This window comes from Poecilia formosa, unplaced genomic scaffold, assembly GCF_000485575.1.
Source record: "Poecilia formosa unplaced genomic scaffold, Poecilia_formosa-5.1.2 Scaffold54, whole genome shotgun sequence".
In the NCBI taxonomy this organism is placed as follows: domain Eukaryota; kingdom Metazoa; phylum Chordata; class Actinopteri; order Cyprinodontiformes; family Poeciliidae; genus Poecilia; species Poecilia formosa.
This window is the reverse complement of record NW_006799993.1, coordinates 718,141-733,630: the sequence shown is the minus strand read 5'-3', so window position 1 is coordinate 733,630 and position 15,490 is coordinate 718,141. Positions and strand designations below refer to the sequence as shown.

At 37.3% G+C, this 15,490-nt stretch overlaps 1 protein-coding gene and 1 long non-coding RNA gene across 2 annotated transcripts; one reads left to right on the top strand and one right to left on the bottom strand.

Moving 5' to 3' along the window:
- gabrg1 (gamma-aminobutyric acid type A receptor subunit gamma1) lies at nt 1–8,342 on the top strand (the record flags this gene model as incomplete). Its single annotated transcript, XM_016672028.1, has 8 exons — nt 1–172; nt 378–445; nt 1,421–1,641; nt 1,887–1,969; nt 3,829–3,966; nt 4,058–4,210; nt 5,541–5,743; nt 5,826–8,342. Coding segments are annotated over 8 exons (1,317 nt in total), but the record flags the coding sequence as incomplete, so codon positions are not given.
- A 1,475-nt stretch (nt 8,343–9,817) lies between these two features.
- On the bottom strand, nt 9,818–11,416 carry LOC107836363 (uncharacterized). Its single transcript, XR_001662246.1, has 2 exons — nt 10,333–11,416; nt 9,818–10,157 (listed from the first exon to the last, which is right to left on the bottom strand). It is a non-coding gene; the product is annotated as an uncharacterized LOC107836363 (long non-coding RNA).
- Between the last annotated feature and the right edge of the window lie 4,074 nt (nt 11,417–15,490).

Sequence of the window (15,490 nt, the reverse complement as noted above, 5' to 3'; positions counted from 1 at the left end):
CTTCTTCACAGTTCAGCCATTGGGCCCAGTAAACAGGAAGATGAAGACTACGAGGATGTGCCCATAAATAAAACCTGGGTGTTATCGCCAAAGGTCTATGAGAGTGACGTGACTTTAATCCTCAATAAACTGCTGCAGGGCTACGACAACAAACTGCGGCCTGACATCGGAGGTAAGAAAAAAATTCCTCTCATCTCCACGTAACACCTTCTGCATTAGAGGAAACATGCTCTGAGTATTCAAACGAGATTTCTAATATTTAAAGTTTATTTCTATTTATTGTGATGAGTGTTATTATTGTTATTGTCAGCTTGGTTGTTTTAGGACAGAAACCTGCAGCGTTACATGTAAATCCATGTCCTCACGTTATTTTCCAGTGCGGCCGACAGTGATTGAAACAGCAGTTTATGTCAACAGTATCGGACCAGTGGACCCCATCAACATGGTGAGGCAGTTTCCGCCAATTTAGCTGCAGCTTGTTTTCATTTTTATGCATTTAATTATTTTAAAAAGTTGGATTAACCATCAAGATGGACAACTATCTGACCAAACCTACCAAGAGGTGAACAAAAATGAATAGCTGAAGTATCAGTCTAATAAAAACTCATTGTTAATTGTTTGGCATATGGAGTGATGGTCCAACCAATGACTGCAATCTGCTATGGAATTGCTTGCAGTACAAGGCTTGGTTCAGTTTGTACGACACCTGAAGTAGTTACAAAAAATGGGGACACCACACAGAATCTGCTAATGGAGATTAATCTGGCCAGAATGGATTGGGAACCAGTAAAATTCGCTCCCAAGGAGAACTGGGCTTAGTTCTTCTAAATCCAGACCATGATGATATTAAGCCTTTCTCCTCTTTTGCCAAACGGTGAATGGAACTCTGCATTTCTCTGTGCATGCTAAGCAGCCTGACATGATCCTTTTAGTAAATGGTAAATGATCTGCACTTGTGTAGCAGTAGGTTTATATCTGATGTGCTCTATGCTGCAATCATACATTCACTCATTAGTGCACACACTCACATCTACGTTGATGGTAGAAAGCTACACTGTAGCCAATTCTACCCTGGGACAAACTGAGAGACTCAGCAAGGCTGTCAATCAATTGTTTCCACTGGACCCTCGGAACACCACCACCAGCAGGCGACGTGGAGGAAGAGTCTGTCCCAAAGACAGTTGGGGTTTGAGCCCTTAACTTCTGATCCATTGTCACCCAGAATTTTGAACTATTATAGGGTTGCTGAACTTGTGTCTTTCATGTCTTAGGATGTGTTTCTGTTCAGCAAGCATGATGCAACCAAAAAGTGGTGAAAGAAGTTCTGATAATTGGAAAAAAAACAACAACGTATGCATACTAAAAACTTAACACGAATTGGAAAATGGATACCAGTGTTTGCAATGACCTTTTCTTACAGGAATACACCATTGACATCTTCTTTGCCCAAACATGGTACGACAGCCGATTGAAGTTCAACAGTTCGATGAAGCTGCTCATGCTTAACAGTAACATGGTAGGCAAAATCTGGATTCCCGACACCTTCTTCAGGAATTCCCGAAAATCCGATGCCCACTGGATCACAACTCCCAACCGACTTCTGAGGCTGTGGAGTAATGGGCGAGTCATGTACACACTGAGGTAGGACACTTGCAGGCCAGTTTTTTTCAAACTGATTTTGTCAGCATATTTAATGTTAACTCTAAAGATCTTTGTTGTTTGTGCAGCTTTAGTGTGCACATCTGTGTTTCTTTTTAAAGTAACTCCAGTTTGTCAAACCATGAACTATTTGTCTGTTTTATTGGTGTTTCAGAGTGAGTGAGAAAACAAGCACACAAAAGAATGTTGAGACTTGATGTTCTTCTGTCACAATTCTGTTTTATCAGGTTGACTATTAATGCGGAGTGTTACCTTAAGCTGCATAACTTTCCAATGGATGAGCACTCGTGTCCGCTGGAGTTTTCGAGCTGTAGGTTGTCAAACGTAACATTCTCTCATTTTCGAACCCGTCATCTTGACTTCAGCTTCCTAGCTCTCCTAGAACAAGGGACTAGCACAATGGCAACACCTGTGTTCATTCTCCTTGCCAGAGAGCCCATCTGCTTGAGGCTGTACCAATCTATCATCTGCTCCACCAGCAGAAAGAGGAGGTCACCTACTACCATTTTGCTGACAGACTTAATGAATTCTGCACCCTTCCCCAGTCTGATTCATGCTGTCTGTCATCCTTCATTTGTCTCCTGTATTGTGCTTTTGCTTCTCATGACTTATCATGCTCTTAATCTTCCACACACCAGTGGAAAATACAAAGAATGTTCCACTGAGTTTATGTCAAATGTCAGAGCCAGTTCAGTCACAGGAAATGTCATCAAATCAGCATGAGTTTGTGATAAAATCAAGCCTAAACTGACCTTTTGTGTTACAGTACAGTAGTAGATGGACATGGATTTTTTTAAAAAATAGATATTTTACATCAACGTAATATTTGGTCTCTAAGGAAACCAAGAAATGACCTTTCCTGGAAGTCTATTGTCACGGTAATGGAAAGCCAGAAAAAAAGGCCAACTGTTTAGAAAACATAAAAGATTACAGAGTAAAAATTGACATACTGAGAAATCCCTTTGCAGCTCTTTCAGGGATCTTTCAAGGCATTCCCAGACCAGATGAGATTTGTCCAGTGGGTTCTGGGTCTCCCTCTGAGGTGGCATACTGATCAGAAGCCTAAAGTACCTCAATCAAGTAATTTTGATATAGAGGAGCAGGACCTTCACTCCATGTTCCCATCTGATAATGAAGTTCTTCACCTTATCCCCAAGCCAGAGCTTTCAGCTCAGCTCTTTTAAAACCTTTAAGGTGTCACTCTGCATTTTTAAGACAATTTCCAAAATCGCAAAACTAATAAACAGGATCAAGAAACAATTACCAAAATAGAAGCAAATATTTCCACATATTGCTACTGAATGTGGGGGTACAAAAAGGTGTGCCCACTGGATCCCGAAAGTGAAGTAGACTATTTGGAATTAACTTAATTTGCAAACTTGAAGAAATGTATTGTGACTGAGCAGGTCAGTGACATTTTGAATGCTTCCCTCTTCTTTGCCCTGATGCTGTTTCCTGTGAATAGCAACCACTCATACACTATGTAAAGGAAGGATGTAGCCACTCTGATTTAAAGCAAAGATCTCAATCTTGATTTTATTCAGTCCACGGTACATAATTCATGTAGGCGACAGAGACGTGCCTTTTTGCATTAAGTATCCTAACTGAAGTATTTATATTTCTGAGTTATTCTTGATAGTTTTAACAGTCAGAAGTTTTATTCATTTTAGGGCCAGCCATAAGATAAATCTGCTGTTCATTCAGTGCCATAGCAGCCAAATGTGCTTATGAACTTGCTTGCTCTTTAGAAAGGATACAATAGGAAAGACCTTTTGCCACTTTATTAGATCAAAAACAGCCCTTCCTTTCCAACTGATGAGATGAAGAACAATTCCTCTTTTGTCCTGATTTAGCTAATTAGTTTTCCACTGCATTAATGTGGAACAACATCCCATAACTTCAGTCTCATTAATGGCTTATCTTACTTAAAGTAGAGTAAACCAGAAAGCACAAAAGCAAAACCTTGCCCAAAGCAAATTTTGAAATATTCCATAGTGGGTTGTGCCAAGAGACACTGATGGCTATGACCAAATGTAGAGATGAGTGGAAGGGGTTAAGGTGCATTGGCTACACCCGTCTTTCTTGCACAGTCTATGTGTGAGCTACGTTGAACAACACCTGATGCTGTGAGGCAGGCTTTTGTTTCATCTGTTTTGGGGTATTCTGCAGATGGTTACCCAAAAAACGAGATCACATATCGGTGGCAGAGGCGGGCAGTGGAGGTGGCTGACCAGCGTTACTGGAGACTCTACCAGTTTGCTTTTGTAGGGATGAGGAATACCACCGATGAGGCACACACTCAGTCAGGTAAGACAGAATCGCCTTCCTGTTTTTAGTTTTGCACCGCTTTAAGTTGAAACCCCACCCTTTAATCTTTAATTTGCTTAATCTGTTTCAGGGGAATATGTCATAATGACAATATTTTTTGACTTGAGTCGACGGATGGGCTATTTCACCATTCAGACCTACATTCCCTGCAGCATGATAGTGGTCTTGTCCTGGGTGTCCTTCTGGATTAACAAGGATGCCGTCCCAGCTCGGACATCTTTAGGTTGGAAATCTTAACAAAATTTTACCATCTGAAATTCTAGCATGCTACCAGACTGAGGTCCTGCAAGTTTTCTTTCTTTATGAGCAAATAAACCAAAATGACACACCACAGTCGATTAATCTTGGATTTTCGGAACCAAAAAAGAAAAAAAAAAAAAAACTTCTGCCTTTTCTGCAGTAAGTTGGAGGAAATTCTGACTCATCCACTCATTGAAATCATAGACACTAAGTGATTTTAGTGAACCATTATGTGGTTGTACAAAAAAAAAATGAAACGACATTACCAGGAAAATTTTGATAAGAGGTCCTGTGGTACTCCGTACAATTAGCAGAGAGGCATGAATAGATAATATGAAAATAGAGCCTTGGGGAACTCACATGTAATCTTTACTTTGGTTACCAAGCCGTCCTTAATCTTAACTGATTATAATGTTTTCCCAAGAATAAAAAATAAAAACAAATACATTTTTGTTTCTTTTAATATAGCTAAATGATTGTCTTGGTAGGTCATCTGTTTTTTTTAAATCTGTGGTTTTCTTGGTACTGATATTGTTTAAAAAAATAATTGGAATTTATAATGTCTTTGGAGATGATGAATGACCCCAACTTAAAAATGACTCTTGCTCTCATGTTCATCTGTGACTAAAGATTTAAATGCAACAACCATTCAACTAACTGGAGGACATAGGAACTAATGCACAACAGTCTGAACACATGAACAAAGGAAACTATAGGGAGGATTTATTCTGACAAAGCTAAAGACAAACAAGCTACAAACGTGCGACAGATGATTAGTAAATGAGTATCAGGTGAGATGGGGAAGCAGAAAGCAGGCCAGTCTGAAATCGACAGGGGAAGAAACAAAGAAACCTTCTCATGAACCAAATTCATGAGGATTTTGTAGATGTGTCCCAACAACCATTCCTTCTGAGTCCTAAACTTTGTTCATAATGCAGTTTGACAGAAAATATGACAACTGTAACATGATTTTTAAAAACAAAATATAGAAAAATACAGCTTAAAAACTTTTAAAGACTTGAAGAGGACATCTTCAGAGATCACAAGAAAGTCAGGCTAAACTAAAACTAAATGGTTTCATAATGTTTGCACCATACATTTTTTTTTTTACTTTTTTGCATCAAATTAGAGTCCCAGCACACAATGACAAACTGAATTTTTCAAATCCGAAAAATAGATTTTTCAATCTTCTGCTAATTTTTGTTGGGTTTCTTTAATTTACCTAGTTATTCAGCAAATTTCCTGTTTTTATGTTTTATATTAACAAACAAAAAAACAATAATGTGTCTGATTTTTAATTCCTGTATTTGTAGGAATCACCACAGTTCTCACTATGACAACTCTGAGCACCATCTCCAGGAAGTCTCTGCCGAAGGTTTCCTACATCACTGCCATGGATCTCTTCGTCTCCGTCTGCTTCATCTTCACCTTCGCTGCTCTCATGGAGTATGGGACCTTGCACTACTTCACCAGCAACCGGCAGACCAAGAAGTCCAAAGCCAACAACAGCGCACAGGTACAAAAATAACTTTTATCTGACTCGCTCTGGTTTTATTCTCCTAAACTGAGCAGTGAAAGTAACTGTGGCTTCTTTGCAGCAGAGAGTTCCCAGCATGGTAAATATCCGACCTGGAACATCCCTGTTGCAGATGAACAACATTGTTCCATATCACGAGGACGACTATGCCTACGACTGCTTGGATGGAAAAGACTGTGCCAGCTTCTTCTGTTGCTTCGACGACTGCCGATCGGGAGCCTGGAGAGAAAACAGGATGCACGTTCGGGTTTCCAAGATTGATTCTTACTCGCGGATATTTTTTCCGACTGCTTTTGGCCTTTTTAATCTAGTTTACTGGATTGCTTATCTTTATTTATAAAAGAAAAAATGTTTATTTGTAACTGAAATCAGCTGGAGTTTAACATTTGCAGGTGCATCAGCTGCTTTTAGACTAGTTAGAAATAACTTTGCAAACTTTTGCTTTGATAATATAAAGGGCCTGGCTGCAGAGAGGCATGGCATATTAGTGATAACAGCTCCAACATCTTGATCCTGCACAATAAGCAGGAAAAATCATCAATGTTAGGCTGATCTTTTTTGTGAAATTAACCGCGATATAAAGTGTTTGCACATGTAAAACTCCAGTCTCCACAGAGGAACTATTGCCATCAGTCTTTAATACAACAGCCCAAATGTTTATTTTCTCTTTGCTACTGTGCATTGATATCATGCTTTGCACTTTGCATCTGCAATTGAGGGGACATTGTCCCTATAATTTGAAGATAGGTTCCTTAATTTTTCTCTGAAAAGCCAGTAACTCATCTGAACAATGGCCAATTAATTTTGTTCAGAATAGTCAGGGATCGTACCTTTACAAATACAACTTAATTGTTCTCTGCGTTTTTCCTGCAGGCTGTCAGGAGTGATGATGGTTATTTTTATGGCAGACAGATTTTATACTTTCATGTATTATATGTTGCAAAAAACAGCTTTGAGTTTATTCCTGTTCAAGCAAACATCAGCTGGTAATTTAACCTTTCCAGTTGTAAATTGATTGTTTTCTTACCGAAGATGTTCATGACAAAAGCTGCATATCATTTTATACAGGTCTGTGGCATTTAAAGCACTTCTCAGCAACGTTGTCCTATACTTCAGCACAGCAATAGAGTTTTACAGGCAGCTTTTAGTAGCAGATTGTCTACGAAAACATATACCTGTTTGGATCATTTTCTCCTTCAAATGCATGCATTTTTAAAAAAGGGTGCAATTTGTTCAAAGATGTAAGCATTTCCTTCAATGAACTTGTAGTTTGGTGTTCTAGATTACACAGCTTCCATTTATTCATCTTTTGTTTTTAGTTTGAAGAGAGTCTGGCAGCAGAACAAAAAGATTAAGTTCAGTTCTTCATCTTTCTGACATTAATTAGATGTTCACTCCTCTATCACATAAAACGTACCTTGAGAGAGGAAATGTTGGGATCACAAGAAGAAGGCCATTTTATGCTTTGTCTCATATGCATTCAGTGCTATTCAAGCATTCATACATCTTAGAGTGTAAAACACTAATTTACAGTTTTTCCCACTTTGTGATTTTAAAAAACCCTCCCATCACCTAAAAGGAGTTCAGTCATTGCAGACATTGAGGATATCAAGCCATGAAAAGCTTCAGGTGACATTTTGTCTCATTTTCCCCACAAACTCATCCTAAGGTGACAACAGTAAGCAGTTGTCACATTTTTGGTTTATAAACCAAAACCCAACCAGCATTTTTGCAGAATTCATGAGGGATTTTGTGTTGCACAGGAGCTCTAATCATATTTGTCTATAGTAATGGAACTTCAAGTGTTGTTAATATGAATGGTTTTATTGTCAAAAAGTGAGAATTCATTATTTGCTTAAAGCTAATGATAATTTCTTTTAAATATTTAGAAAACATTTTAAACACACAGCTCTAAAATGCTTCTAAACTTTGTGAATTGGCATTTAATAGCCAAATATCATATTAAAAGCAACATAACCTAAAAATTATTTTTTTAAATGACATAAAATGCAAATAAATCTGCACTTCCACTTTTTTTCTGACCAGATAGACAATTTTATAGTGTAGTTTTGTGACAAAAATAATTTTGAGTCATGTCCTTTAAAAATAGGAAAGCACTATTTGTGGATGATGACATCTGTCCATCATCTATCTGTAGAACTTGTAACTACGAGTTTAACCACTATACCCATTGTTTTCTTTTATAAAGAAATACTTTGTTAACCATAATACATTGTATATGTGGCTGTTTATTACACAGGGAATTTTGGTGAGCTGTGTGTGTGGAAGTAAATAGATGAAGAGGCCAGATTTCTCCCCAGCCACCAAAAATCATCTGCATTTCAGATACATTTTCCTCCATATATGACGAGCAGAATCTTAGATTCAGGGAAAGAAACAAGCAAAGGTTGAGTGAAGACGACACAACACATAGAGAGAGAGAGATAGTTTCTGCAAGGAGTCAAAAGCCAAACCACAAAGATAATTACCGGTTATGTGATGATATTGTTTGTCCTTTGCTCCATTAAATTGCCTTCTGATGTCCACAGCTCACTGAAAATACCAATCAGTCACCTCTCCAAACGTTCCTCCTCAATGTTTGCTAGTGATAACTTGCTGTAGCCATACCTGAACCAAAATGACGGAGAGAAAATTTGGCTGCGGCCTACTTTTGAATATTTCCACTTCCCTTCTATTGACTTTAAGTGACTTTTGGAGCCATTGACAGCTAGTGCAGTACAATGTGTGAGTAAAAAAACTGATTATTTGGAAAAAATGTAAGACTTGCACAATCACTGCTGGACTCACCTTACATGGTTTGGGTGGTGATTTGTTTGGTTTCCAAGCTTCTGAACTCTTTCACGTATTTTACAAAAAAACAGAAAACCATCAATGACTATTGTTCTTTTTCTAAACTACAAAAATATTTGATAACAGGACTGAAGTGATTTTTTTTATAAACGGAGCAAAGAAAAAGTCAGATTTGTCCATCTTTAAAAGAAATGATTCATTCTGATTAAATCAAATCAGAATATGAAAGGTTTTAAACATTAGATAGTATTCATGTTGCCTAGACAAAACGTTCTTGAGTGAAACATAGATATCAAATCAGGAACATACTGGCATCTATGCAAGCATTCATGTTTTTAGGACAACTGCAAGTTCATTTAGTCAAAATGAATATTGCACAATTCATTAATCAGATATCTTATTTGCATACCGACTGATAGTTAACGTGATACATGAGCTGACTGTGGACAAATCAGGAAAAGAGTGTCTAAACTAAAGTTATTTAAAAGTACAGTTTAAACTTTAAAGGCAGGTTTCCTCATTTCACTCGCCGCATCCCTTTGGATTCCATTGCACTTTATTTGGTATAAGCTTCAACACTAAACTGATTAAATGGCTTGCCTTAGAAATGAGGCTTAAAATCATATAGTTTTTCCATGCAGCACAGAGCTTGATTTATACTTTTTGATTTTCTCCCACAGACTGAACAAACAGTCCTCTGCAGCAGCAGGGTTTACTATATTACCACTGCACACAAGGACATTTTCTTAGTTTGAGCTAAAGCTTGTTGTGTTATTCTTATTTATCTATAGAACACTTTTTCATACAGCTAAGTGTAGCAAAATGTGATTTTACAAAATTAAGCAAGAAACAAGCATGAAGTGTAGAACCGAGTGATTTTCTGCAGTATCCTGCGAAAACTACATTTGTTTAGCTAAAAGCTAACTCTTGTATTAAATAATCTTTGCTTTTGTTCTCAAAGGAATTTATAATTTATTATTAGCTAACATACAGTCATGCTATCAAGTTATTACAAGCTTAAAAAGCTTATTTTCTTATGAGAGGAGTAAATTATTTTGAAATCAAAATAAAATAATTGTTTGTATATCAGAAACCAGGACAATTATGCTGCCAAATGATTACCCTGGAAATGTTGTTAACTGCTGTGGCCTGCAGGGACACATCATCCGCTGATGGAAGGATAATACTCTTCAGCTGAGCAATTAATTTCTGTATTATAGTATAGAACTAAATCAGAAGTGGTTTTTTTTTTTTTTAGCATTTTTTTCTTCTAAATGAGATAAAGCATTGCTGACACAAAAACAATCCGTTTCTTTGAGATAAAGAGAAAACTAAACAGGTTATTTTGACATGAGAAATAATAAAGCATTTATTTCGGCAAGACAACAAAATTAGACGTGGTATTTAGTGGAGATAACTGGGAGATACGAGATGTTTCATGGAGATAAGATGAAGCAAGCTTGGTTTCCTCCAAATAAGAAAATGTCCCTCACTAGCTGATAAAGAAAGCTTTGTTTCTCTCAACAAGATGAAATGAGATGTTTTCTAGAGGTCACAGGAACATGTTCCCACGAGATAAAAACTAACAAGTTCATGTCAACTTAAATAAATGCAAGCTGCATTTTATTGGGAACACAACATAAATTTTGTTTTCTGGAAATAGAATAAGTTTCGCTATTTTGTCTTATTGGGTAACGCAACAAAATAAAAAATAAAAAAAATCAACAAAAGCTTTGTTCACCAGATATAGTATGAACCAGGCTGTGTGTTCTCAATTAAGACAATAATACACACATAATAAGAAATCACATCAGATTTCACAAATGCAACAAACAGAAACAATATTTCCAAACTTGGCTAATGCAACTGGATAGTAATTGGTCCAGATGGTGCTAATGCTGATGTTGACAGTAGACACTATATACCTTATATAAACACAGGCAACACATTAAATTCTGTATTTATCTGCAGATGGTAAAAAGTTTAAGTCTTGTATGGATGTCAGGGTGGAGCGTAATTAAAAACTGATCAAATGCGACTTTATGGGCATTTTCGGGATCAGTCCTTGATTCTGCTGTTGTGTAAATCGTACAATCTTTAAATTGATAAATAATAAAACAAATCAAATCTTGAACCTATGGTTTGGAGCAGATTTGCTTATCATGATGATGCACTAAAATATTTCTGGTTGCATTGCAGAAACTCTTCTCCAACCATGGTAGCGTTTTGTTTTTGTCTTTATTTGTATATTGTGACATAAAGCCAAGCTGCAATGGTAATCTGGTAATGATTTAAATGCATAATCTCAATTAGACTACTAAATGAAAACATATTTCATCAATTTGCCCAACTTGTTTGAAATCACAATATAATCAAATTTGTTGTTGTACCGTGAAATTTACACTTTTTTTGCAACTCTACTTCCGCTTTGCCTCGGCTTAAAAAAAACAAGCTTTCATCTCCACATCTCCATGTCAGGCTTTAAAAACTGTATAAATGATGACTGCCAGCTGAAAGTTTTTAAATGTATGTAAAACTTACTCTGAAACGCCAGCATATCATGGCATTTGTTTCATATTCCTCCAAGTATCGTAAAAAAAAAAATCAAATGCTGTAATTTTCAGCCCAGCATCTTCAGAAACCTGATCATTCATCGCACTAATGATCGGCAAAGAGCTAAAAATCTCATAAAACTCAAGCCATATTAAAGCGTCGGTCATATATCTGTGTGCAATATCATTCTCTGTAAATGTTGCTCATGTTGTATTGTGACTACTAACTCAATACACTGTGACAAAATAAAGCAGTGCCTATAAAATCCAACTGGTTTTATTTCAGACTTTCTTTTCCAGATGTATTTGCATTGCTTACTTATTCCCTTCACTGAATAAAATGGTGGCCTTAAGGTTTATGACAGATTTTTTTCATGTTTTGCTAATTTTGACATATAGAATTGAAACTTCATATGTTTCCAGAACTTGTACAAAAAAAAATAAGTGATGTTAAACCATCACCACCATTGATGCAAAAGAAGAAAAAAAAAAGATTCAACTCAAAAAATATTCCCTTCTGCTTGGTGAGAAATCCAAGTACAGTGAGGTTTATTTATTTATATTTTTGTTCCCTGTACCATAGCAAGTACCAATTAGCATGTAGCCTTGAAGGAGGAAGGCAGAGGTGCTTGAAAGCAAGTGCTGATGAGTGGATGAAAATAAAGCCTACTGTCGTTTCCTGCTGCAACGTGATTACAGGGTACAAGGAAAAGGGTAGGTCAAAAGCTCCCTCTTCCTGTCTGGGGGTTGAGATAGCAGTGTTACACCTTTGGATCAGACGGATGCACACAGTCCATGTTCTCCTAAAAACTGGACGCCTGTGGTATAATTGGCTTCACATGTTGTTTTAAGAGACTGGAGGAAGTGTAGCTATGTCCCGTCCATTTCTTCTGCAGTTATGATGCCTGTTGTCAAACCTGATTTAATCTTTCCTGAAGTCTGACCAAAGAATTACACACAGGGAAGAGACATGTTGGAAACGGGAACATGATGTTTCTACAAATGGGCAGTGATAACAAGGAAAGAGTTAAGTGCTGCTGACCCTGAAAACAATAAATCAGCTTTTTCTGTTGAAGGAAGACTTGCTATCGGAATGGTTTGGGTCGAAGCAGAGTGACAGATTTTTACTGAAAAAAAAAATAAAAAAATCTGGACTTCAGTTAAGCGACGTTTAACTGAAGTCCTAAAAGGGGTGCAGGTTGTAATGTTTTTATCTTTGTTAATCTTTTTCAAAATCTCTATCTCACTGTTTATTCAATGTCGCATACTGTTTTTATTTTAATTATGTAAAGCACTTTCTGCTGAAATGTGATATACAAATAAAATTTTATTGATTGATTGAAATAATCAGGATTAAAATGTTTTGTAAGAAAGCCTTGGGAGAGGTAACAGAACAATTTACAACAATCAAAGCATGTATACACATAAGGCTTTTCATCAAATACATCTATAGTCCTTGAAATGTCTATAGATGTATTTATAGACATTTCAAGGTCTATAAATACCTTGAAATGTGAAGCTGTGCAGCATTATGGTGATTTCTCCATGCCTGGGATGTGTGCAACCAGATTTTGACACATGTCAGCATTCAAGTATTATAATTGTGGTACGTGTTTCCACTTATTACACTTAATCGCTAAATATGATTAACTGCATTAACAATTTATAAATTTGATGAATAATAAAATAAATTCCTTTTCTGTTGATCAATTCCTTTCCTTGACATTCCGCAGCAGTTTTAGAGAAAAAAGAGTCACGTTGCAAAATCTCCACTGCTAACTTATATGCTAAAAGTCTGCAAAGACAAAACATTTGCTCAGCTTTCATCCCAGAAGGATCTTTTATCGCCAGACTCTGTTGAAAGTCTGGTCTCCGTCTCAGGTGCGTTTCGACAAAATGATTAACACCACCGGTCGGAGTCCTCTGACATCCAGCTCTGTTACAGCTGAGGATGTGACCTTCAAGCCTGCAGAGGATTAGATGTGAATGAGGCTCTTTGGGCATCCAGAGGGTTTTCTCTTCACACCTGGCTGACGTCGATGAGGTCAAGCTGTTTGGAGAGAGGCTGATACTCCCTGTGATCATCTCAACTCCTTAAAAGTCACAGTTCTGGAGGGGGAAAAAGGCAAAATGCTGGAAAGCTTTTAGAAGGACTCCTCAGATTCTACGATTTCCCCTCATGCTGGGTAAAGAGCCTTTTTTAACGTAATGTGGAGCTGCATATCATCAGATATGTTTTAATTTTTTTCTTTGACTTACACACTAAAGCCCACAGGCTGCACATAATGACTAACTCTGCTCTCATGGCTCAATGCTTTACCCTCTGGTCCTCTATCTCTGAGTAAATTACGTATGTTTGTGGGTTTTGCCCTACCTGCTGGTTGAAAGACTAGAATATAAACCTTGCCTATGACATACCAGTGACCTGTTTGTGGCATCTTCTCATCCTCAAACCAGTTTCTGATCCAAAATTCTTCCAGGAAAAACACCCCAAAACAAGCTGAACAGAAATGTTAATGACATCTAGCAAAGTTTGCAAACGTAACGAGATGCTCCTCTCGTACGAATGATTTAGCTGACAGTTTATGCTTGAATGAAGACAAACAACGTGCTCAACGTGGAGGGAAACTGAGCGGAAAAGTCGCAAGCTATGTGAATAAAGGATCTCAGACAATTTTCCTCTCGTGTTACTCCTCGTCATCTTCACCTTGCATTTGAAAAGGAAAGTGGCTGTCTGTCAACATCTGCTCTCTAGTAACGTCAGACAGCAACAAATAAAACATTTCTGCAGCTCCCAGCCTGTCATTTTGGATTCTACAGCCAGTCTGAGTGAAATAGATTATATTTTCTTTAAAAGATCAAATAAAAACAGTTTGGTTTTTATTCTTCAATGTGGGTCAATGCAATTGGATTTTCTTGAATATTTTCTTATAATTGTTGCAAAATAGACTCCTACAGTCGTTCATATGCTCAACATCTAAATATACACATTCAATTTTAAAAACCAACCAAGCAGCTCTTGTTAAAGTGAAGTGGTTTAAAAACCTAAAAGGTAAACTTCAAAGACTGAAAATGATTGAAAAAAAAAAAAAACACCCAAAGTTCAAAGAGAAAGATCAAAAGACATTCAGAAAGCCTGAAAAAACTATCGATCAAAACCAGTTTAAAACGTCACAGAAAGGCTTGGAAGGAAAAGAGAAAGAAATGACATGTTTATCTAAACACTTTTTGACATTAAGACAAAGGTAAACGTGGCTGTGCAAAGGGTTATTATCACTGACTGGAAGGGAAAAGTGTTTGAGCTCCAGGAATGTCACACTGAGCAATAGATGTGAATTAAAGGCTGAAACAACACACGTCTTCACTTTAGGCCCTATTTACGTCGAGCTGTTAAGCCGCTTTTATTTTACTTATACAGTCAGGTTAAAAAGTCGATCCAAGGTGCTTCCAAAGGATTACGGAGGGAAAGTAACAGCCAGAATCTGCAGATCAAATCTTTTGATTGATGAATTGTCATCTTTAACAAAGCTGCAGCGTTGGTAGTTTGTTGATCCGGACAATAGAGGTGCATTTCCATCAGTCTCCAAAGTGTTATAAGGCCATTTCCAAATATTTAAAACCCGACATTGTAAAGATAGTAGAAAAAACATCAGACAGCTTCCAATCTTTGCAGGAATGTGTGTTCGAGTTCAGTCTCAGATGCTACAGGCATGAGTAACAGGTTAAATTATAAAGTTCGTGACAGGACAAGTAGAAGAGAACTGAACATGAATTGCATGCTCTCAAGGCTTGAAAGAGAAAGTCTCTTCTTCCTACAAATAACCTCATATCAGGCTTGTTTTGCAGCTAAAGTATTTGGGCATCGTGTAAGCCATTGAGTTGAGCAACAAATCCCCAGGTCTCTAAAGGTTTCTCGAGTCAAATGTAATGCTACATGCCCAACAAGGAACAAAGACTGGGTCAGTGGTCCCAAACGTAACAGCAAATATGTAACAGCATTGAGCAAACGATAATAAAGGTGTCACAGCCTTGAAATACAATGGTGGGACCTTAAGAGAACTGTGTAGGAATAAAAGGAAGCAAGAATAAAGAGGATATAAACATGCTCTGTGGGATCATCTTTATGGCTTTGATTCAGGCTGTAGACTCCAGTGCAGACTCCTTCGATTTCATCATCTCTACCAGGTCATAAGTTTCTTCCAGGTTCCGCCACTTCCTTGGAATGAACACCGAATATTTCTGTAAAGATCTGTACACAACTTCTCACCCTGACCTCACAGCGAGCGTGCATGCAGTCAGACTTGACCTTAGTTTGTTTCTGAACACAGGAGATTTCAACTGACAGGAGTAAAGATTTTTAGTT